Source organism: Pristis pectinata, chromosome 14, assembly GCF_009764475.1.
Source record: "Pristis pectinata isolate sPriPec2 chromosome 14, sPriPec2.1.pri, whole genome shotgun sequence".
Classification (NCBI taxonomy): Eukaryota; Metazoa; Chordata; class Chondrichthyes; order Rhinopristiformes; family Pristidae; genus Pristis; species Pristis pectinata.
The window spans coordinates 5,733,659-5,759,139 of NC_067418.1; the positions used below are offsets into that span (position 1 = coordinate 5,733,659).

At 42.5% G+C, this 25,481-nt stretch overlaps 1 protein-coding gene across 5 annotated transcripts in view; it reads right to left on the reverse strand.

Moving 5' to 3' along the window:
• Window positions 1-25,481, reverse strand: part of hipk3a (homeodomain interacting protein kinase 3a) — a 244,886-nt gene that overhangs the window by 173,223 nt on the left and 46,182 nt on the right. For all 5 annotated transcript variants that reach the window (XM_052029055.1, XM_052029053.1, XM_052029052.1 and 2 more), the window contains one exon: window positions 3,057-4,152. In XM_052029055.1, coding sequence (XP_051885015.1) covers window positions 3,057-4,150 — 1,094 coding nt within the window. In that variant the 5' untranslated portion in view covers window positions 4,151-4,152. The remainder of the gene's footprint in view (window positions 1-3,056; window positions 4,153-25,481) is intronic.

A 25,481-nucleotide genomic window follows, 5' to 3' on the forward strand; every position in this document is an offset into this window, starting at 1 on the left:
TTGAGACCAGGTACCACCATACTCAAGGACAGCTTCTACCCCTGCTGTTATCAGACTCTTGAACAGACCTCTCATATGCTAAAATATGATCTCCCAATCTACCTCGTCGTGGCCCTTGCACTTTATTTGTCTACTTGCACTGCACTTTCTCTGTAACTGCAGCACTATATTCTGCATTGTTTTCTTTTTACTACCTCGATGTACTTATGTATGGCATGATCTGTCTGGATGGCATGCAAACAAAAGCTTTTCACTCTATCTTGGTACATGTGACAACAATAAACCAATACATTGAGTGAAAATTACAAAATGAGGTGAACTATTAGATAAAACCATGGACTTTCCTGATGAATATCAGGAAGTAAGAAGCATGCACCACTGGAGGTGCCATGTATCAGAGAAGGTATTAAACTTCTATCTGTCATCTCAGATGAAAGCAAAAGGTCTCTTGGCACTATTTCAAAGATGATCAGGGATTTCACCCGAGTGTATGCCCAATATTTATCCCTCAGTCAACATCGTCAAAACAGAATATCTGGTCATTGCTGATCGCAGGAGCCTGCTGTGCAATATTGTCTTCCCCTACATTATAACACAACAAAAAAAAAATGCACTTTGGTAGCCGCAATGTGCATCGAAGCATGTTCAGGTTATGTGAACACCACTTCATGATTGGTTCTTTATTAGAAAAGTAAAATACTGGGAATGTATGACATCTAAAATACTTGAAATACTCAGCATCTAATGAAAAGATCATTCGCCCAAAACTTTAGCTCCAATTCTTATTTTAGTTCCCTTTATATTGGAATATCTCTGGATGCAATACTGTGGCATTAATGGTTAACCGCGCAACTTTGAGCTCCGTGGGCTGGAATTGAGGGCAGTTGTTGGGTTTGCTGTCTAAATACATCTCTCTGTAACTCAATCTCAACAATGTTTCTTATTGCAATATACTATTTGCAGATGTTTTTCTACTCTCGTTCTAACCATTCCTATTTCTCTTGATCGTTACTTATTTATTAATAAAGGTACTAAATCACTCTTTCTACTTGCAGTAGCATTTTATAGAGGTGCACAAGATGATGAGAGGCACTGATCATGTGGATAGTCAGAGGCTTTTCCCCAGGGCTGAAATGGTTGCCACAAGAGGACACAGGTTTAAGGTGCTGGGGAGTAGGTACAGAGGAGATGTCAGGGGTAAGTTTTTTACTCAGAGAGTGGTGCGTGCGTGCAATGGGCTGCCGGCAACAGTGGTGGAGGCGGATACGATAGGGTCCTTTAAGAGACTTTTGGATAGATATAGGGAGCTCAGAAAAATAGAGGGCTATGGGTAAGCCTAGTAATTTCTAAGCTAGGGACATGTTCGGCACAACTTTGTGGGCCAAAGGGCCTGAATTGTGCTGTAGGTTTTCTATGTTTCTATGTAACAAGGTAAACCAATATTAAACAGGGACTACTGAACAACCGCATTTCTAATACCAACCAAGGCTCAGCACAATACATCATTCATCAACAAGAACAACAAGCATTAACAGAGTACCCTTAATGTTGCAAAGCACCCCAAGGTGCATCACAGGAAGTTATAAAACAGAATTTGACACCAGGGAATTCTTAAGGGCAAGTGATCAAAAGCTGAGTGGAAGAGAAAACTTTTACAGTGGATCTTAAACGTGGGAATGGAGAGACAGAGACTTGAGGGAGACAACTATAAAAGTTCGGTTCAAGGCAGCTAAAGGCAGGCCACCTTAGAAATCCAGAATGATGAAGAGGACAGAACTGGGCAAGATTGGAGACTTGGTGTAGATTTGGTGGTGGTTACACATGAAGGGATCTGAAAACAGGGGTGAATGTTTTACACTCCATTCTCCAACATCCATCAGTTTGCATTAGTGTTTGGTAATAAACATTTACTGACGGCGAGAGGCAAAGTAATTCAGAAGCAAAGTGGGTTTTTAGACAACACTGGGTGACAACACTAGTAGGTAAAATACCTGGTTCTCTAAATATAACCCTTTGATGCTAAGGAAGTAGCTGGCACAAGTGACAGTACTGTGCAACTGTTTTCCAGGAATTTTTTTGAGCTTCTTCATCAGTGCCAAAAACATCAGAGTACTGAAAGAAACCAACAACTCCTGGGAAATCTCTCCAGGAAGCAGAAGGCAGCCTCTTCAATCCCACTGAAAGCACATTGTGTAATGCTGCCATTCAAAACTCTACATGCCTCTACTTAATTGGAAAAAAAGACACTGTTCCTGCCTTGTTTTAGCCTCGGCGGAGTGAACCCTAGATCAAATTTCTGCTCCTTTTGTCTTGCAGTTGTATGCTGAGTTAGTGCTGGCCAAACAATATTCGAAATTTATTAATGGACTTGCTCTCAGACCCTGATGCCTACGTTTAGTTACTATTCCAGTATTCCAATATTTAAACTGGCCAACCTGATGCAGCAAGAGACAGGCAAATAAAACACTCTCAATGGGGATAAGAACTGGTGACTCAACTTAGTGGATTCAATTTAAATCAATTTCTCCCTTATTACTAAGTGCACACAGCCCAGCTATGACTGGGTTAACTGCTACCTGCTTAAAAGCAAGCCCAGCCCCTTCCAGACAGTATGACACCAACGCACACTCCTCCTGAATAGAACCACATCCCTGCCATTTCACGGAATCTGCTGCAGATAACAATCAATCAAAAAAGAATAGATATTCTCCGACCAGCATCCTGAAATTCAAATTCAACATGCTTAAAAGCAAGATGCTACAGGATTTGTAAAAATAAGAGGAAATACCTTTGCTGCAGTAGCATTCAAGAATAAAGAGTGTAGCTCTAACTGAATGTAACACCACTGTCAAACCCTACACAGTATTCCCCACCAAAGATCAGCATTCATCCATTTATCTTTTGCCATCTCAGAACCACACCCTGCATCATAAAACCAAATCTGCAAGCTTACAACCTTTGTTAATGTGTACAGCTCATTCTGAGAAAGATATCTCTGCTGAGGCCCCATCATCTCACTCTACCAACTGTGGTTCCACAGACGAACTGGCACTCACCTGTAATACCTTGACTGCAAATACGTCGAACATACGGCTTTGGACACATGGCTGGCTGACCCAAAGTCGATCACTTTCACCCTGTAAGGCTGCCGAATGGGATCGACCAGCATGATATTCTCTGGTTTGAGGTCTGCGTGGATTAAACCAAGGCTCTTTAGTTTATTCAGTGCAGTGGCCACTTGCTGCAAGATTGGCCTGATCACTTTTAGGGGCAAGGGACTAAACTTGTTCTGCTTTAGAAAGTCATATAAATTCTGCTCCAACATCTCAAATACCAAACACGTATGATTTCGGTGCTGAAAGCACTCATAGGCACGCACAAAGTTAAACTCATCCGCGTTTTCGTTGCTCAACTGTGCCAAGATGCCGACTTCGATTTGCCCCTGCCGTGCATACGAGGGGTGGTTTTTTAAGATTTTTATCGCGACAATCTCGTTCGTACCCCTCTTCCAACATTTCACCACCTGGCCAAAGGTCCCACGTCCCAGGAAGTCGAGGACCTCATAGGTATTTTTCATCGAGCACAGCACTTCGTGCTGCACCAGATGGTAATCGCCGTCGCCACTTGCACTGTTTTGCTTCGAGGCAGTGGTCACCACAGCAACCGGGTTCCCAACGCCCGCCTGCAACATCGCTGGCATTATTGACAGCTCGTCCACAATCTGCATGGCGCTACCTCGGTTGTCGAGCTCCTCACTTTTTCTCTTCAGCCCGCATCGCTGGTAGCTCTCCAGCGAGGTTAGACTGCCGCCTGGCCTCTCGCCCTGCGGTGCCACCGCCAGAGGTTGCTGCGGCGCCGGCGCTGCTGTGACCCCAGCAGTGCACAATGGGTCCAATGCAATGGCACTCGCTGCCACCAAAATGCTGTGTCCACGAGGTCTGCCAGCAGAGCCCTTCAGGTGAAAGGAAGAGCCAGCCACGTGAGCAGGGTGGGCAACTCCAAGGTTCCGTCCGTTTAGGTAAGTCCGTGGATAAGTTCTCTCATGGTACACACAACTACTTGGCTCAACTTTCAGTTTCTTCACACTACAAAAGGCACTTGTCTGAGTTTGATAAATGTGTGGTGGACAGACCAAAACTTGTGAGGCCATACCTGCATGGACAGAGAAAGAGAGAGATTAATGAATGAACAGACTGCACAAGCTCACCCTTGAAAATGCTAACCTTGTGCATGCAGGCAACACAGGGCAACCCTTCCTCACAAACAGCTAGACAGCTAAAGCTTCAGGATTTATGGGGCCTGAACAAGGTTCAGCTGCTCCTGCTAGATAAAACACCACCTGGAAAGGCAGAGAGATGGGCGTGGTCCAAATCGGCCCCCCGAGATAAAACATGCCAGCCAGCAATCACAGGTACTTTGATTGCAATGGCCATCCTGTTCTCAGTTGCAGGTTCATCATGAGTATCTGGCATGCACATCCAGGAAGAAAGACCCTGCTAATTTAATTAATATGCATAGTGAAGGTCTGCAAATTTCTGATATAAAACTAAGTACCGTTGAAGGCAATTCCGGACAATCCAGACAAGCATAGTAGTGTAGCGGTTAGCTTAACGCTTTACAGTGCCAGTGACCCGGATTCAAATCCGGTCACTGTCTGTAAGGAGTTTGTATGTTCTCCCTGTGTCTGCGTGGGTTTCCTCCGGCCGCTCCGGTTTCCTCCCACATTCCAAAGACGTTCAGGTTAGCAAGCTGTGAGCATGCTATGTTGGCGCCGGAAGCGTGGCGACACTTGCGGGCTGCCCCCAGAACACTCTACGTAAAAGGTGCATTTCATTGTGTTTCGGTGTACATGTGACTAATAAAGAAATCTTCTCTTAATTCAGAGAAGCACACTTCATAAACCCTTGCATGGGAGGGGCTTCTGACCCGCAACGGAATTTCAAATTGCTGTTCCTTTACAGTGGCAATGAACCAGATGCTACCCAATCTGCAGAAAACCTTGGAATATTCACCAGAAAGGGTCAGCCTGCCCTCGGAGAACTTGCATAAATAAGTGAAAAATGCGAATAAGATCAGCATTAACAAAATATACACAACGCATAGTGGACAAATATGTAACAGGAATTTGGATCACTGGTATATTGATATGAATTAGCCATTCAGAATTTTAAAGCTCTACAACTCAACTAGAAATAAATATATAGATGTTATATTCTGTATACAATGCATTCCATCTATGCCTGAGTTTTTTTTTGCTCTATTTATTGATATTTGAAATTTATAGTAAATTTATGTCTTTGCACTATACTGCTACTACAAAACAACAAATTTCACGTCATTTAAGTCAGTGACAATAAATCTGATTCTGCGTAGTCCAGTCTTGTGAACTAATCTTTCCACCTTTCCTCGCCAATGCATCCTGGATTCCACGTCAGCTGCATTTGTATAGCACTTATCACGTCCTTCCCAAGTACATCAGTCAACTTCTTTAAAAACAAAGACATTTGGGCGGAGCAAGCTTCCCACAAATGTCTCTGCAGTTAACAACTAGATTAGGTTTTTTTATATAAGTTATCTTGATTGACAAATAAATTTTGGCAAGACACTCAAAAACCTCCACATCATTGGATGTTTTGCATCTATCTTAATAGGAAATCAGACCTCTGCCGAATACTGCATTAGAAAGCCAACAATGCAGCATTCCCTCGATATCGTGCCAACCCTTTGCCCTCAAGACTTGTCCTTTTTCATAGGACAAGAACCTGTGGCCTCCAGAATGTGAAGCAAGAGGGTTTGATCAATGACTCCCAACCTGTGGTGCTTGGCTCCCAAGAGGGCTGGGAAGTGGGCGAAGTGGGCAACGATTACAGGGAGTCAGTGAAGCTTCAAAATTAAAAGTAACTTAGATAGAAAGTTCACATAGAAAATTCTTCATATGCCAGCTGCCCTGGCTAAAGGCTGATCACAGTCTGAGGAATCCCTGCGACAGCTCCATTTCCTGAGAAGAAGTGGCCATGATGTCACTGGCCCTCCAATGGGGGGGTTGGGCACATTTTGCCAAGTGTGAACAAGGGAGGCTTTCATTCAAAATTGTTGGGAACCACTGCCACAGGTCAGTTCCCTCGTCATTTCACAACGCTGATGGAAAAACAGCCAACATTAGGATAGATTATCAAAGACCTAGAGACACTTGATAGCAAGTTATCTTTTCTGGGAAGGTTACATAAATATTCAACAAGCTCTTTAACCAGAAATAAAACAGTCTTAGACTCCAAGAGCTTCAAGAGAACATCAATATCAAATGTTAAAACTGTCAAAACTCTTTTAATTTATACCAATATTCACATGAAGGCTGGCACATTCATGCCCTTTAGAATATCCAAATATTGAAAGAAAATTATTCTTGAAGTCAAGGCAAGACAGTTAATAAGTTATACTCGGGAAGTAAATGAAAAGAATTACATTCCAACTGGGCAACTAAATGATGGAAATTAATGTCTAGCCAAGGACCAATACATACAGCATGTGCTGCTTTGTACAACTGAACTTCAGCAAGCGACAACAGAGAAATAGGGCTGGGTGCCTGATGGGAAATTGTCCAGTGTCGTTCAACACTCTACATCCTTCGATATAAAGGCGACAATTAGTGTCATCAGATACCAAGAGCTCACTGCATCACGGTGTGGTGTCACAATGGGGAAGCTCTGATCATCATATGGAAATAACTTGTTTGTGCTTTCTTTAAAAAAAAACTATCAGACCCAAGAAGCCACAATTAGTATGTCAAGAACATGAACAATTTGTGTGTAGTAAAATATTCCTCAGGCATAATATGGGAATAATGTCAAACCAAATGTGACACCAAGTCACATAAGGAAACAATAGGGCCAAGCAACTCTAAGTTTACTCACAGAAATAGGTTTTAAGCAGTGTCTTAAAAGGCAAGGGAGATTTACGGAAGAAATTCCAAAATAGGACCAGGGCAACTGAAGGCACATTCATACTGGAGTGATTACAATCCCAGATGTGCAAGGAAATGTACTTGGAGGTGCACAGGGATCTTGAAGCGTCACAAGGGTGGAACAAGTAAATGAGAGTGCAGGAGGAAAAGCTGTGGAGAGGTTTGGGTTTGGAAGCAAGAGATTTGGAAATAAAACCTGACCAGGAATCAGTATAGGTCGACGTGAAGGATGATGGAAAATTAGACATGGTGTAAATTAGAGTAGAGGCAGCAGGATTATGCACGAACTGAAATATAACAGAAATGAAAGCAGGCCAGCTGGGAACAGTTTTGAATAGACAAGTCTGTACTCTGGTTGCATGTTCCAGTGCTTTTTGTCTGTCTTACATTGCCTTACAGAAGCCCAAATGTGCACAGCTTGAGTGCAGATAATGATAGGGAGAGGGGAAGGAGTTGCTCAAGTGAACAATGATCAGCAGCAGGTAAGGTCACCAACTGACATTTGGACTCTTGGCTGTGTTTAACCAAATCAGTGTAGATTTAGCCATAGAACAACATCCCTTTCTGCTGTGAATGGCTCAGCGGATAGGAAAACATGCTGTGAAAAACACTTTATTGTCCTGCATCGCAATGGCTGACGTGGAGCACAAGGTAAAACTGCCAGGGTTCTAGAATAGAATGGCATGCTAGATCACAACAGTTTAAAACAAAACTGTTTAATTTTAACATCAACTTAGAACACTGATTTTATGTGCCTAGCACTTATTTTGCAGACAACCCAAAATATATTGTGGACACCTTTTAAACATAGGATCAAGGGCACTCAAATCCAAGGCATGACGAAGGGATTTTGTTCCATGGGATAAACAGCACATCATAAGTCTTGTTCTGCCATTCAGTAATAGCTGATCCTCTATTTCATCTCCACCTGATCTCCATATCCCTGCAGAACCTGTGAGCCCACAGTTATCAATCTCCACCTCAGTATATTCAATGACAAGGCATCCACAGTCTTCTGGGGTCAAGAATTCCAAACAGTAACAACCTGCTCCGTAAAACAATTTGTCCACATCTCACTTTTAAATGTCTAAGAGTGGATCCTCAGACTATAACTTCCAATTCTGGGCACTTCAACCAGGAGAAGTGTCCCAGCATCTATTCTGTCAAGGACCTCTCAGTAGTTTACAAGTTTCAAGAGGTGGCCTCTCAAGCCTTCCAAAGCTCAAGTCCTTTGAGTACACAGCCCCAGCTGATCAAAGGTGTTTTTGAACAATTTTCTTCTACAGAGAAAGGGCTGGGGAACTTTGTGAATGTTCAAAAATGAAGACAGGCCCAGTAAATCAGGTGTTTCGCAGAGCGCACCACCAAGTGCTGTCAGCTTCAAGAACCAGCCACATTCACAGCACTCGCAGTTTAAATAAAAAAACGTCCAAAGTTGTTGCAATTTTCTGAAAAGTGCTAACAGGGAACAACAGACATTATTAGATCACCATAACGTTATGGCAAGACTAACCTTTCAGCCATTCCCGTCAAGCCCAATAATGGTTCAAGCTAATTCTAATCTGTTTTAACACCAGAAGTAAATCATCATAAACTCTTTAACTAAAAAAAAGATGTTTTTTTTTCTATGAAAACTTAAGATTCCCCTTTCAGTCACTGTTGGTCTCTTCAAAAGCAGTTCTACTGAAAATTCTCAATTTTATGTCAAGTATTTTTATATGAAGAATCACCAAGAATGCACATGACTCAAATTCCCAACAATCACAAAGTTCTAATACAATCCCAACTCATAGGGAGTTCGTACAGCAATCATACCCTGATTTTTGATGGTGTGCCTGCCATTTGCTGTTCAGAGTCATCTTGAACCAAAACACACTCAGCTCTAGGTAAAGGGAATGAGAGGAAGCCACCCAGGCATTGTTACAACACTTCCTGTTCAACTGGCTACATTGCCTGTGATGCATCTTTCTGTAGAACAGCAGACACTTGAATGAACAGGTCACCCAGCATAACTCCAGCAGACCAAAGGTGCATTCAGACTTGGTGAAATTAAGCTAGCTCACCTTTCTGTATATAAGCTAGACTATATCCACCTAGTTGCAACTGTGCAGAATGTTTGGGATGTCGATACACTATTTTAAAAGAGAGACCGTTTTCTTGGCTATTCACTGCTGTTGTAGTGTCTGGCATCTTTGTGGATCACTCAGGGATTTAAAAGCTGTCACAAGCTGTTCTGTAGGCAAGTGGTTTGTGGTACACTCAGTATGCTCAATTCTTCCCAGCAGTTCCTTTAGGAGGATTGCTGTCAGGCAAGTTTGAGTTTACTTTGGATGTCAACAATGAACAGACAGTGCTCACTGGTGACCACAAGATCCTGGGACATTACGTCTGTCAGGTGAATTTGGGAAAAATACCATCTCAAAGTTCAACACAGGACCTGCTCAGAACACAATCTTTCTAGATCAGGTGACAAGGTCAGGAAAATCATTCGAAAGTAAAGGATGCCGACAACTGATATTATCTTTTCCTATTTTTTTCTATGTAAGTATGAGACTGTTGGCAACCTCACCCCCATGCAGGCAGACAGTGGGAGCCAGCTGGGAGCTGGGTTCTTGGAAGGACCACTGAAAGTGCCACCACTGGAAACTGATGATAAGATACCTTTTGTTAGTCACATGTACATCGAAATACACAGTGAAATACAACTTTTTCCATAGTGTTCTGGGGGCAGCTCCCAAGTGTCGCCATGCTTCCGGCGCCAACGTAGCATGCCCACAACTTCCTAACCTGTACACCTTTGGAATGTGGGAGGAAACCGGAGAACCCGGAGGAAACCCAAGCAGTCACGGGGAGAACGTACAAACTCCTTACAGACAGCGTCGGGAACTGAACCCGGGTCGCTGGTGCTGTAAAGCATTACGCTAACCGCTACACTACCGTGCCCAAGTTGGAACACTTTTGAGACTTGACATCGGTTGATGGCCATCCGAGTTGGAAGCACGTAGGTATCAATGTGAAATGCGACAGAGAACTTTGGCCAGGAGGGTCTGGGGAAGTGGTGGTGGAGAAAAAACACTCGGAGCACCTTGCTGCTTTGAATCCCTAACCAGAACTCAGCTGCATTTGAATGACTTCTGCAATAGGTTTTTAAGCTGTTGTGGTCTCAGCAATTTTACATAGCATGGACAGTGTCTAATATTTTTGGATTTACACTGTTGTTGAACGAAAATCATTTAATGGGTCAATGGCAAATGCATCATGGCTAACAACGAGAACTGAAAACTGCCCTGACATGTACGTGATAACAAGGATAGGACTCAGAGTCAAGTTTATCAAAGTGGAGTTTATTGTCATATGCACAAGTACGTGTATGCAGAGGTGCAATGAAAAACTTACTTACACGACAGTTTGAGATCAAGCATTTACCATCCACCAATCAAGGGAATAGGTGGGTCCTGAGTACAAAAGTGACATGAAAAACCTCTCCCTTTCACAATCATCTTCTCCATCCCACACAGCTTTTCCTTTCCATGTGGCCCATAACACAGGGAGATCCCCATGCCTTACCTCTGCTGATCTGGTAGTCTGGTGTCTACCAACATATTAAGCCTGCCAACATCAAACACAAGGTGATTCTCCCCACCATCCTGACCAATAGTTATCCCTCAAACAACATCACTTATGCAGGCTGATACCACAATGCTGCTTGTGGGAGATCAATGCATTGGTCCATAAGGTAACTGTTGCGATCACTGATCAAGTTTGGCTGGTTACACACAAAAAGAAATTAAAAAGAAAACTTGCATTCCATTTCCCTTTCAAGGCACCTCAACCTGCTTTACAACCAGGCGGTACTTTGACATGCAGTCACTGTTGTTATGCAAGAAAGAGAACAGATAATTTGGGCCCAAAAAGCTCCCACAAAGAAAGAGATAATATTCAGATAATCTGCTTTAGTGACACTAGTTGACAATAAATATTGGCTCGGGGCACTGGGAAGAATGCCACTGTTCTTTGGAACCTACAAATACAGTGGCATGCAAAAGTTTGGGCACCCCTGCTCAAAATTTCTGTTACTGTGAATAGCTAAGCGAGTAAAACATGACCTGATTTCCAAAAGGTATAAAGTTAAAGATGACACATTTCTCTAATATTTTAAGCAAGATTACTTTTTTTTATTTCCATCTTTTACAGTTTCAAAATAACAAAAAAGGAAAAGGGCCCGAAGCAAAAGTTTGGGCATTCTGCATGGTCAATACTTAGTAACACCCCCTTTGGCAAGTATCACAGCTTGTAAACACTTTCTGCAGCCAGCTAAGAGTCTTTCAATTCTTGTTTGGGGGATTTTTGCCCATTCTTCCTTGCAAAAGGCTTCTAGTTCTGTGAGATTCTTGGGCCATCTTGCATGCACTGCTCTTTTGAGGTCTATCCACAGATTTTCGATGATGTTTAGGTCGAGGGACTGTGGGGGCCATGGCAAAACCTTCAGCTTGTGCCTCTTGAGGTAGTCCATTGTGGATTTTGAGGTGTGTTTAGGATCGTTATCCTGTTGTAGAAGCCATCCTCTTTTCATCTTCAGCTTTTTTTATAGACGGTGTGATGTTTGCTTCCAGAATTTGCTGGGATTTAATTGAATTCATTCTTCCCTCTACCAGTGAAATATTCCCCGTGCCACTGGCTGCAACACAAGCCCAAAGCATGATCGATCCACTCCTGTGCTTAACAGTTGGAGAGGTGTTCTTTTCATGAAATTCTGCACCCTTTTTTCTCCAAACTTTCCTGCGTCCTCACCACAAAATTCAGCATCAGACGTTTGCAAAGGAACATCTAAACAAGCCTGATGCATTTTGGAAACAAGTCCTGTGGACTGATGAAGTTAAAATAGAACTTTTGGCTGCAATGAGCAAAGGTATGTTTGCAAAGACACATGATCCTCAGAGAAAAACATTTGCCTCAACTATCATAAAAGAGTAATCTCTTATTTTTAAAGTGATTACTAGTTCTAGATTTCCCCAAAATAGGAAACATTCTCTCCACATCTGTCCTGTCAAAGCCCCTCAGGATCTTGTATGTTTCGATCAGGTCCCCTCTCACTCTTCTAAATGGCAGCACTCTGTCCAACTTTTCCTCATGGAAGGGACAACCCACCAGGTGATCCAGGTGTCAAGTCCAGCAAACCTTCTCTGCTTCCAACACATTTACACATTCCTTAACTAAGGAAATTAACACTGTATACACTGCTCCAGATGAGGTCTCACCAATGCCCTATATAACTGAAGTATGAACTTCCTAATCCCCATGCAATCAACATTGTTAGCTTTCCCAATGACTTGCTGCAATTGCACGCTAGCATTTTGTAAATCATGCAGTAAGACAGCGAGATCTCTCTGCATCTCAGAGCTCTGCAATTTCTCACCATTTAGGTAAAATGTTTCCCTTTTTAAAAATTTTTTCTGCCAAAATTTTTCATTTTCCCCACACAATACTCCATTTGTCAGATCTTTGCTCACTTACTTCACCTATTCACATTCCTTTGTAGCTTTGTTGGTGTGCTCTTCATAACTTACTTTCCTACCAATATTTTTGTCATCAACAAGTTTAGCAACCAAATCATTTGCATAACTTATAAAGAGAGGCTCCATCACCAATCCCTATGGTACACCACTGTTTATGTCTTGTCAACCAGAAAAAGATCTATTCATGCTGTTCTCCATTCAACTAGGAAGGAGGGAGCAAATGGCCAAGGGGAGAAAAAAAACATTTTCAGCCCACTTGCGTCACGTAAAATATACCTTAAGGGTAATATATTTTTAGGAGCATTTTGAAGCCAGCAACTCCTGCCATCATTCATATGCTGAAAAGAATTAGTGGTACATTGAGTCATGAAAACAAGAGAGCCTGACATCATAATTTCAAGTGAATGCAAGTCAGGTACAGAACGTATGGCTAAGGTCACTGACTTCAGGAAAGGGGCGGTGCACATGCTCATGTCTACATCAATGGTGCTGAGGTTAAGAGGGTTGAGAGCTTCAAGATTCTAGGAGTGAACATCACCAACAGCCTGTCCTGGTCCAATCACATAGATGCCACGGCCAAGAAAGCTCACCAGCGCCTCCGCTCCATGAGGCTAAGGAAATTCGGCATGTCCCCATCGACCCTCACCAATTTTTTATCAATGCACCATAGGATGTATCATGACTTGGTATGGCAACTGCTCTGCCTGTGACTGAAAGAAACTGCAGAGAATTGAGGACACAGCTCAGCACATCACAGAAAACAGCCTACCCTCCATGGACTCTGTCGATACATCTTACTGCCTCAGTAAAGCAGCCAGCATAATCAAAGACTCCACCCATCCCAGACATTCTCTCTTCTCCCCCTCCCATCAGGCAGAAGATACAAAAGTCTGAAAGCACGTACCACCAGGTTCAAGGACAGCTTCTACCCCGCTGTCATAAGACTATTGAACAGTTAGTTCCCTAGTACGATAAGATGGAGTCTTGACCTCACAATCTACCTCGTTATGACCTTACACCTTATTGTCTACCTGCACTGCACTTGCTCTGTAGCTGTTACACTTTATTCTACATTGTTGTTTTACCTTGTACTACCTCGATGCACTGTGTAATGAATCGATCTGTATGAACGGTATGCAAGACAAGCCTTTTACTGTACCTCGGTATATGTGACAATAATAAACCAATTCCAATTTGCTGGATGGTCTTGTTGAACTTTATAGAGTCAGAGAATGTCACAAACTATTTTCATTTGCTCATCCACTGGATTGAAGATTAAACGTCATAGGGAGCATTGATACTTGTCACCATTAACTAACAGAACACACTGCAAAACAGCCAACTAGATCCAGTGGCGAAGTAAAATACCCTCTACTTTTCCCAGAAAATATGGTTCACTCTCCAGAGTACTAATGAATTCTACAATTCTTCCTCCAAACACTTCTGTGCCTTCTCCAAAAGTACTAATGGCACCAAATTAGACAGGCTCACACTGTTGCGAATGTAAGAGCAACAGCAAGGGAGAATTTAATCCCACCATCACAAAGCTGAAGAGGACAGCCAAGTAATGACAACTGGACACAGTGCTTTCACATACAAACACACCTCAAAGTGCTGCACAGGAGTGCAATTTGACAAAAAAAACAATGAACTTAAAGGAAAAGATGTTAGGGCAGACATCCAAAAGCTTACTCTGCTGCTTTTAACTGGATTTGTATCATGCATGGGAGGCCTGCAGCGTCGCTGGACCACCGGCCAATTTTGGGAGGAGAGGGGAGCACACAACAAGGACGATTTCTCTTCCAACTTGGAAAGAATTTTAACCCTCAACTAAGTGTGTCACTTACAAAGTTTTGGCCAAGCTTGCCTCAGGAGAATATTATAATACAATTTCTCATAAATCTATACCTTCCTCTGGCTAGAATCTCCAGTCATGCAATTCCTGTTTTGGTCTGTAATTTGGACTTATTCCCTCAACCTCATGACTTGACTGTTCTGCTTTAGAAAAATAAGCAACAGAAAAATACATGTTTCTCAGAAGCTGGGCCTGCCCACTGATGTTTAAAGAACTAAAACTGGAGAATTGGTCCTAACGCACGCAATGTGGCTAGAGTTCTCCACGGAAAGGGATTCTTTTGAAATTATATCATCCAAGGCAAATAATCAACATTGAGGAAAGATGCAGAGAATGGTGAAGTGGGGCCGGCGAGAGGGAAGGAAGGGGCAGGAGATGTTAAATTCATTTTTTAAGTTTGGCAAGTAACAGGCTTTAACAAAAATAAAATGCAAGCATCGGAATAAGTGGCAGTATCAGGCAACTAGGAATGATGCCAATGGATATTAAGTCACTGGACACTGTATGTCAACATTGAATAGAAAGCACCCGAGCTGTTCTGCTTGGTTTGTTTTTAAGATTCAAATCTTACTTCATGGGCCTCGCCTCAGGATCCAGGATGAACTGCTTCCATTCCATTTCTGCATTCTGAAGTGACTGATAAGGCCAATGTATGACACACAGCCTCCACCACAGACAAGGAAGGAGGAGTTTGATGTGATGGGCAGTTTGTGAGCTGGTGCACTGCTTCCACTTGGGAAGTTTATACTGAACCTCCGTATGGGCAGACACAGCAATGAGGTCCTTATTGCCATCCTGAATGCTCCCCCCTCCATTTTGGTTGGTCATGGTCCACAGATACCAAATGCCTCAGATTGGAACACTCACACTATGTTACCTGCTGGTGGTGGAAAGAGACTTTTGAGGTGCATGGTAACAACAAAATATAAAGGCTTGCATTGTTATGGCAGCTTTCACTGCTTCAAGATGTCCAAAAGCACTTTATAATCTATGAAGTCCTTATTTTTTTCTTGAGGTGTTATGCAAGGAATGTGGCCGCCAATATATACACAGTGTGATATGACCAGATGATCTTTAACAATAAATACTGAGAGAGAGACCTCTGCTTTTTTTTAAAATCAGGCGATCTCTTACATCCACCAGAGTAAAGCAGATGGAATCTCAGTTAAAATTTCATCTAACAATGCATGAGAATAATGAGAACATGTTTGGCTCCAAAGATGTGGAATGAACCCCACTCTAACTAGGGATCTATGAGTTTCATAAGCTCTCTTATTCTTCCTTTCCATGTGGGATGTTTAGGCATTTAAAACACTGAAACCTGGCTGTCTTAAACTACCCTTTCTGAATCTCACTGCTTTCTTTTCATCGTGTCAAATGCATCAGGTCAGTCCATGCTCTTTCACCTCGATCCTTCATAGAAACAATAAAATAATAATGAAAATCACAGAAAACTTGTGCTTGGGCTGTTATATTTGTTTCCAAAATGCTTCTACATCACTTACATCTATAACACTTATAATTTTATTTTCCCCCTTAACCCTTTCCACTCCAGGGAGAACAGACCATCAGCTTTGTGTTTCGCTGGTCGATTTGATCTTCAAACAGACTTTTCTTCAGAAGGCCAAAGACTGTGCTGGCACATCACAGGCAATGGTGAATTTCATCAGCTAGATCTGCCTTCACTGAAAGGTGGCTCCTAAAATACACGAAGCTGCCCATCCTTGTTGTCAGAGCATAGTGCTGTACATTGCTTTTCTTAATCTTCTATACTGCAACACTGCACCTTGCCCCCAAAAAGCTTCCTGCTGAGATGGAGCTGACCTGCACAGCCAGAGGGCAGTGTTGTACAATGGGGGGGGCAAGTTGGTGGAGGTCCTTTAGATGTTATGTGCAAGACCAATTCTTGTATGAACAGAGAACATAGAACAATTACAGCATAATTCAGGCCCTTCGGCCCACAAAGCTGTGCTGAACATGTCCCTACCCTAGAAATTACTAGACTTACCCATAGCCCTCTATTTTACTCAGCTCCATGTACCTATCTAACAGTCTCTTGAAAGACCCTATCGTATCCGCCTCCACCACCGCTTCCAGCAGCCCATTCCACACACTCACCACTCTCTGAGTAAAAAACTTACCCCTGACATCTCCTCTATATCTACTCCCCAGCACCTTAAACCTATGCTTTGGTGAATGAGTCAAGAGCGACTTGGAGTTCAATCTCCGGACATGCACGTAACACAAGCTTCATTGCTTATGCAGCTCGATGACTGAAGCTGGTGGGGGGGGTGGTGGTGGTGGTGGTGGTGCGGGGGTGGAAACCAGTTTCCACTTCATCAGGAAATCTGTTGGAGGCAAGGTGCAGTACTGCTATGAGAAAGACTGAGAAAAACGTTGGCACAATGGCCCAGCCTTCATTGACAAGACTGCACTGAGCTTGGCTATGTGGTGGATCTGTGAGGTCTCCTTGTCCACATCAGTAGCTTACAGGGTTGGGGCTTATGTGCTGGTGACTGTACAGTGCTCATTCTCGATTAGTGAGCCAGAGGGTCACGTGGATCACATCTCTCTCATGGGGTTGCCGAGACGTCAGATTAGTTCAGGCTTGAAGCAAAGCCCAACCTGTGAAGGCTGTGTTCCTCTTCGTGTTTGCTCTTCCAGAATAGGGTGTACCCAAGGCTGCATTATAGAGTCAGAGTACTACAGCACAAAAGCAGGCCCATTGGCCCATCTAGTCCATGCCAACCTGATCTTCTGCTTAATCCTGTCTACCTGCACCTGAACGGTATCCTTCCAAACCCCTCCCATCCATGTATCCAAACCTCTCTTAAATGTTACAATTGAATCCGCATCTACCTATCTACCTGTGACGCCACTTTCAAGGAACTATGGATCGGTATTCCCAGTATTCCCAGGTCCCTTTGTTCTACTGCACACCTCAGAGCCCTTCACTGTATCTCTCTGCTAGGGCCCCTGCAACTTCTGCACTAGCCTCCCTAGTTCTTAGCATTACTATCTTCTGCCTGTCATGACTCACTTAGGGTGGCAATGTCACTGTTACAGGATCTGACAAACTGCAAGGGTGCCATGACAGGTTCTGACGATTCTTGGACTGACCAGTGCCCCACCTGCTCTATTACCTCCATCAATCAGGACCCAAACCAAAGGCAGCAATGGGAATAATACCAAAGAGGACACCAATGTGGAAGGTCTCAAGGATGCCACGAAGATGGCTCTTCTCAACCAACCTGACAATCCCCTAGCAACAGGAGTCACAACATCAGCAGTGCCCAAGAGCCATCATACTTACCATCTGCGAAGAGATTCTTGGGCATTTCTTTGAGAAAGTCCCAGTAACTAGCTGAATGAGAACGACCAGGAGCTAAGCAGTCACAAGCCAAGGAATTCTTGGATTGGAAGCTTCAAGTGAAAAACAACAACTAATCTTCTCTACTGCCCTGGTGAAAACCATTAGATTACTTTCTCTTCCAAATAAATTCCAACTGCCTAATAGTTGCCAAGGCAGTTAACAGCATGAGTCATCCCATTCATTGTACCTGTGCTTCAGAAAGAACCCTCCAACCAGCCCCGCCTCCAGCCTTGCACATTGTTGGATAAATATTTGAGGAACAACACACATTCTGCAATTATTTAATCAGTACCTACCACCCTTTCAGGCAGTACATTCCAAGTTAAAACAGTTTGTTGCTTTAATAGCATAATTTGGGCCAATCAGTCTATTGTGGCTGCGCTGTCTCCCCAAAATAGAAATACTCTTTTGTCCCCCGACACCCTTCACCCATTTCTCTTTGGAAAGCAATTTATGAATCTAATCCCACCACTGTTTCCGCAGCATTCTCAATCCGCTAACAATTCATATGCAAAATCAAAAGGCTCCAACTAACTTTGCCCTTTAGGTCAACCCTGAATTTATGCACTGTAATCACTGTGCCTATGCCTTCTGATCAGACTGCTGTGTTGCATAATGTAGGAAACCTTGGGCTTGCAAAATCCTTCCTGCTCTTGGCTGGGTGAGATTGACCAAATGCAAAACTAATAATTTTAGTTGAGTGATAAAATCTGGGAGGATTTGATGCAAATGTCGGGAGAATAAAAAAATAGGATTACAGTTGGATTGGTGTAGATGGGTGATTGTGAGTCAGTGTGGATTTGGTGTGTCTAAGGGCCTAATTCCATGTTGTCTCTACCTGTTCAGATGATCACATAAACTGTTTTTTTTTAGTTAAATTTGCTTTAGGTAATACATTTTGGCCAGGGTTTCCCAACCCTTCTTCAAAACAGTCCCAGTGAAACTCAGCAACAACTTCAATTTGAGAGAGCAGGAACAATCTTGGTCTAATATCTCATCCATGCTGCAAAGTGTCAAGTTAGAATTTTGCACTCAAGTTCCTGAAGCAGGATTTGAACCTACAACCTTCTGAATCAGGGCCAAGAGTTATTCACTGAGCCATAGTTGGCACAAGTGTTTTCTGCTTTAAGACTGGCTTCCAACACATTTTCAGTGGATGGTTCCAGATCAGATCTACATGAATAACAGCAGAAGTAGATCGTTCTGCCCCCTTGAGCCTACTCTGTCATTCAACAAGATCATGGCCTATCTTCTACCTCAAACACTAATCTCCTGCCCTACACCCATCTCTCTCAATTCCTCTATTACTCAAAAATCTATCAATATCTGTTCTAAATGTAATCAATGATTGAACTTCCACAGCCCTCCAGGGTAGAAAACTCCAAAGATTCACCACCCAAGTGAAGAAAACTCTCCCCATTTCAGTCCTAAATGGTCTACCCTTTATTTTAAGACAGTGACCCTGAGTTGCAGGCTACTCAGCCAAAGGAAACATCCTCCCTGTATCTAACCTCCAGAGCCCTGCAAAAATGTTGCATATTTTAATGAGGTCACCTCTCATTCTTCTAAACTCTCAAAGAAGATCTCACCTACACAATCTACTCCTCAAATGACAAATCTGCCATTCTAGAAATCAGCCGAGTGAACCTTCAATTCACTCCTTATAGCAAATTTATTCCCTTTTTTTTAAGTCAGAAGAATAAAAATCATGTGTAAAACGCCAGGTATGATCTCACCAAGGCCAGATATAATTGTGGTGGGACACCTTTAATCTTGTACTGCAAAATCTAGTACCTGGCAATAGAGGCCAAAATACCACTTACCTTCCTAACTGCCTGCTACTCCTGCATGTTAGTTCTCAGTGACTCGTGTAGAAGGACCCAGGTTCCTTTAAGCACCAACCTTTCCCTATGTCTCAACATGTAAAAAAACACTCAGTACTGTTTATTCTGCTGAAGTGGATAACCTCATATCAGTAAAAACATTTCTTTCCAGGTTGTTGACTTAAATTTCTGACCGTTGGACAATGAAAATCTGACAACGACATTTTAAATAAAACAATGATGCAAATACTCAGTACTTTCCTTGTATTTCCCCTTGCTCCATTGAGAAGGCTTTTTTTTGTATATGTAATCATGGTTTGCCCATTTCCCAGGAGTGAAAGCAATCAATGGAAATTCCAGAGAGGTAACATCAATGCCTTATCAGCAGAAAACCTAGGAAAGAAACTGCAGCACACTCAAAAGCCCCTTCGAGTCGAATCCAACAGGGAGAAATTCTTTCCACTGGCCAGGGAATGCAGATTCGAGGTTGCGGGCAAAAAGATCAAGAGTGGTTTCACACAGATCAAAAATATTAAGTGTTTCTCTTTCCACAATGTTGCTTGACTTGCTTAGTTTTTCCAGCATTTCCCATTTTGTTTTTTTTCCCTAATGGCTCAGTTTTTCTTCTTCTACTTGTATAAGTAGGTCCCACCACTTTACCACTGACAAGACATTACAAAGACCAAAAAGGTTATGTGTTGGTGACCATTAAGCTAGTTTGACTCATCCTATCACAGACATTCCTTTTGTTCTTCACACCCCTCCCCCATTTTCTCTTATACCGAAAACTAACTGGTATCTCTCGTTCCCAGTACTGACGAAAGGTCACAGACCCAAAACATCGACTTTCTCTTTCCACAGATGCTGCTTGACCTGCTGAGTTTTTCCAACATTCTGTTTTATTTCAGATTTCCAGCATCTGTAGTATTTTTTTTGATTTTTCATTTGGACTAAGTTGTCTGAAAGGGCAGTGGAAGCAGATTCATCAGAAGTGTTTAAGAGGATAAATACTTAAGAAATATTTGCAATACCTGTGGAGGGAATGGACTAGGAGAACTAACTGTACCACACATTCAGAAATCCAGCACAGGTACAACGTGTTAAATGGCTCATTGGTATCCCATGATTGCACGAAAAAGGTTGCTTCATTCAACTTGGAACCGGCCAGTGACAAATTACTACAATCTGTCTGTTGTAAATCAACATAACTTTGCTCGACTGAATCACACAATTTTGTTGAGATTGTCAGCTTTGCCCAGTTTATTGCCAAATGCTTTCATCATTGGCTAAGTCTGAATCATAGCAAAAGATTTGGTTGAGGAAAGAGAAATAAATATCTACAAACACTATTCAGCATCAAGAGAGAGGACAATTTTTTTTTAATTGCTTTAAAGCCACTGGATTGCACTGTAGTGATTTCTACACTAACATGCAACATCCCATGCAAAGGACGACACACTCACCTGGACCCCCCATTGCTACTTTCTGCAGAACAGTGTCACTTATTTATTGGTAAACAGAATTGTTGTTGCAGGAAATGTACTTTTTCAGCAAAGAATACAGAAAGCCCATTTATTAAATGTAGACACCTATAAGGAAACTGATGACATTGGAGTGCCCCTTGATTTTGACTGGAGCCTTCTTAAGATCCAACCAGGGCTAGTTTCAGAAGTTTGTGTCCAATTCTGAACCTGCCAATTTTTAGGGTGGATTTTTTTTGAAGAAAATCACATTCTGAAGCAAGTCAGATCCTAGCTTTTCCACACTATTTAGGGGCACAGATACAATGCATTATTTATGTGATATTCAGCATCACACTTTAAGGAGGCAAAAGACAGGAAATTATAGGCCAGTTAGCCAATGACTAGTGGTGTTCCACAGAGGTCAGTGTTGGGTTCGCTACTTTTCACATTATACATTAATGATGAAATTGCTGGCTTTGTGGCCAAGTTTGCAGATGATACAAAGATAGGTGGAGGGGCAGATAGTGTTGAGGAAGCAGGGAGTCTACAGAAGGACTTGGACAGGTTGGGAGAATGGGCAAAGAAGTGGTAGATGGAATACAGCGTAGGGAAATGTACGGTCATGCACTTTGGTAGAAGGAATAAAGGCGTAGACCATTTTCTAAATGGGGAGAAAATTCAGAAATCAGAGGTGCAAAGGGACTTGGGAGTCCTAGTGCAGGATTCCCTAAAGGCTAACTTGCAGGTTGAGTCAGTAGTAAGGAAGGCAAATGCAATGTTAGCTTTCATTTCAAGAGGACTGGAATATAAAAGCAAAGATGTAATGCTGAGGTGTTATAAGGCATTGGTCAGACCACATTTGGAGTATTGTGAGCAGTTTTGGGCCCCATATCTAACGAAGGATGTGCTGGGGTTGGAGAGGGTCCAGAGGAGGTTTACAAGAATTATCCCGGGAATGAAAGGGTTAATGTGAGGAGCATTTGATGGCTCTGGGTCTGGGTCTGTACTTGCTGGAGTTCAGAAGGATCAGAGGGGATCTCATTGAAACCTACCGAATATTGAAAGGCCTGGATAGAGTGGATGTGGACAGAATGTTTCCAGTAGTGGGAGACGGCTGTGGAGGCCGTCACTGGGTGTATTTAAAGCAGAAGTTGATAGGTTCTTGGTTAGTAAGGACGTCAAAGATTACAGGGAGAAGGCAGGAGAATGGGGTTGAGAGGGAGAAATAAATCAGCCATGATCAAATGGCGCAGCAGACACGATGGGCCGAATAGCCTAATTCTGCTCTGGTGTTAAATTGCTACGGTAAAATTTACTCATCTGCACTGATTATAAAACGATAAAATTCAGGCTGCTCTCAATTACTAACATTTTGCTGGACCTTGTAGCTTTTCTTAATGGTCCATGAAGATTAAACACTTAAAGATCAATGCACAGATGTGACTCAAAGATGTGAGGCATTGAATAAACAAGAGCATGAAGAGGAAATCAAAGCACATTTTAGAACAGGATAGACGGTCATGTGTCAGAAGTTCTGTCAGGCTACAGCCTCTAGGTGCCAAAGCCATCATTACCAATGACGACAGTTCAAAACAAAATCTAAACCTGCCACAACTGTGTCACAATACAGAAATAAATACCCCGATCCTGAAACTTCACTGCAAACAAAGCATTCATCTACAATTCCATGTGGTACTATTTTAGTGGATTAGTTAATCCAGCTATTATATTAAAAATAGCAAATGACAGTCATTCCATTGGTATGCTACCTACAGGTGGCATTGAGGGCAGCAGAATGTGTCACCAAGTATTGTGGGTTTGACTAACATTACAAGCTGAATCCTACCCTGCAAGTCAGTTACAAATAATTAAAGCACAAAGTTTTTGGCTTAAAATATGAAATATGGCTTAAAATAACTGAAATATAATCCTCTGACGCAAATCCAAAGGATAGCAACAAGTCAAAATATTAAATAGCTGCCTGTTGGCCAGCTGTTGTGACAGCAGCAGGATCAACTGCAAAGCACCCACATCCCAACCACAAGGGGACCCTCAATGAGCTCTTTGGGTACAAGATGGAAACAGAGTCCAACCGGACCCAACCACCACCTATCTGAGCCTGACCCAAGATCATAGGCAGAATTTTTCCCATGCCTTACCCACAGGTATTTGCAGACTATCACTGACTCTTGAGGTTGACCTGTCAAACTGGCCTGGAAAATATTATTCCAAGGCTGGTGAGGTTCCTCATGCTGTCAGGAAATGTCACCTAATTGTGCCACTGAGGCAAAATTGAAACAAGAACCAAGCCCCAAGCTCAGACAGCGCTCTCTCTCCACTCCTTCGTCACGCTCACCGAGTCAGTGGTTAGTCACTAACACCAAGGCTAACAAGTGCCAAAGATTGAGCTCCCCGGATCTGGCCATCATCCCCCTACCTACTCCTTTGCTGAGTCCCACACCTTGTTACTGACCCCAAGTCAAACTTGAAATCGACACCAGCAAATCCTCCTTCCATCCCAGGTCAAGTCAGTCATCTAAAAAACAAGATACTGGAAGAACTCAGCAAGTCAGGCAGCATCTGTGGAGAGAATAGAACAGTCGCCTTTTTGGGTCGAGACCAGAGGAAGGGTCCGTTTCCTCCCACAGATGCTGCCTGACCCGCTGAGTTCCTCCAGCTTCTTGTTTTTTTTGCTCCAGATTCCAGCATCTGTAGTCTCCTGTGTCTCTAAGTCATTCATCTGCTCCCTGGCTAAGCGTCTCTCTACCAAAGCTATCACCTGATGACACTAAGTCAAACTGACCTGGATCAAGTACCAAGCTGGGCCAAGATTCATTTGTTCAGGAGAGAAAAAAAACATCTTTTAAGATTAACAACAAAATATATCCTGAAAGAAAGTGCAGTCTGAACAGGAGCTGGCAACCAATGGAGTCGATCATCTTAATTGCAACATATAAATAATCTTTTACACAGGACAACCCCAAGGCACTGCAAAAGAACATTATTAAACTTCGACACCAAACCACAAGTTGAAGAGATAGGTTTTAAGGAGCCAAGAGATTTAGGGAGGCACAAACAGAACATGGGAAAGAGATAGCTGAAAGACTGCTGGTTACCAGTGGTGCAATAATGAAAACAGGGTTGTGCGTGGGTCAGAAGTGGGGGAATGCTACTATCTCAGAAGGCTATAAAGCTGGAAGAAATTACAGTAATAGGGAGGGGTCCAACCAAAACAGATTTGGAAACAACAATGAGAATTTAAAATCTGTTATTTTAAAATACATTCCACATTATTTAGTAGCAAACTAAAAATATTAAGCTATGATACTTGACACGAAGTGATCAAATTAGACACAGCTTTAATTTCTGAGACCTATCTCAATCTTTCTGCTGCATTTCTGAAGAAAAATGACTGAACTACAAATGTGGAACATTTTCAAAGAGACACAATGAAACTTCAACAGCTACAGGGCTACAATCCCTCTGGTAATTTTATCCAAAAATGCAATAGCTGTGGCTGTCTAACAGCACCCTACTAAAATTAGCAAATGCTGGAATTTCACCTCCGTTTCAATTGCCAAGCCAAGGCACATATTTGGCTTCACGCACTCATTGACAGACAACTTTCAATATCTGGTCAGATACAGCAGGCATACCAAACATTTAGTAGTGCTCAAGCATGGATTGTGGCATCTTGAAGATACATACAAGGTTAAAAATCTGGTTAGCATTAATTTGTTTAAAACTCAACTTGCTGACACTGGTGTAGATTGATTTAAGACCAATCCTTAGTAATTGAATTACAAACTAGTAATTAATAATTGAAGCACAGCAAATTGAAAAATTAAAGTAATATACAATCAAGAAATGTGTCAATTTGGCTCTGACTCAACTCATCTCTCTGGATGTAGGTTTCACCTCTCTGGCAGATAATCCAGGCAGATACTCTGGTACATTGCAAGGAGTGCTGCTTTATCACAGAGGCCACCTTTCAGCAAAGCTAGAAAAGCACGCTCGTGGAAACATCACCACCTGTAGGTTCCCCTCCAAATCACACACCATGCTAAGTTGGAGATACAAGGGTTGTTGGACCTAAATCCAGGAACACAACGCATATTAGCTTATGGGCATCTTCATCAGCAGAGCTCCAGCAGTTCAAGAACATGACTCACCACCACCTGAAGGAAGACAAAAATTCCAGCCTTGCCATCAGTGCCTGCATCTCAAAAAATAAATAAATAAAAATGTACGCATGGTTTTCAGCCACAATCAGGCTCCAGGTGTATGAGCCTTGGCTCAGAGGTAACATACTACTTGTAAAAAAAGAAATAATTTGAGCTTTTATGGCTGGTTTCACTTCCTGATTCACCTTATAGACAGTAAGGTATGGATGCAATGCCTCAACCATTTGTCAGAGGCTGTCTACACATAACCAGCTTACTGGACCCCCTCCCTTTCTACTCAAAGGGCGACTTGGCAAAGCACCACTC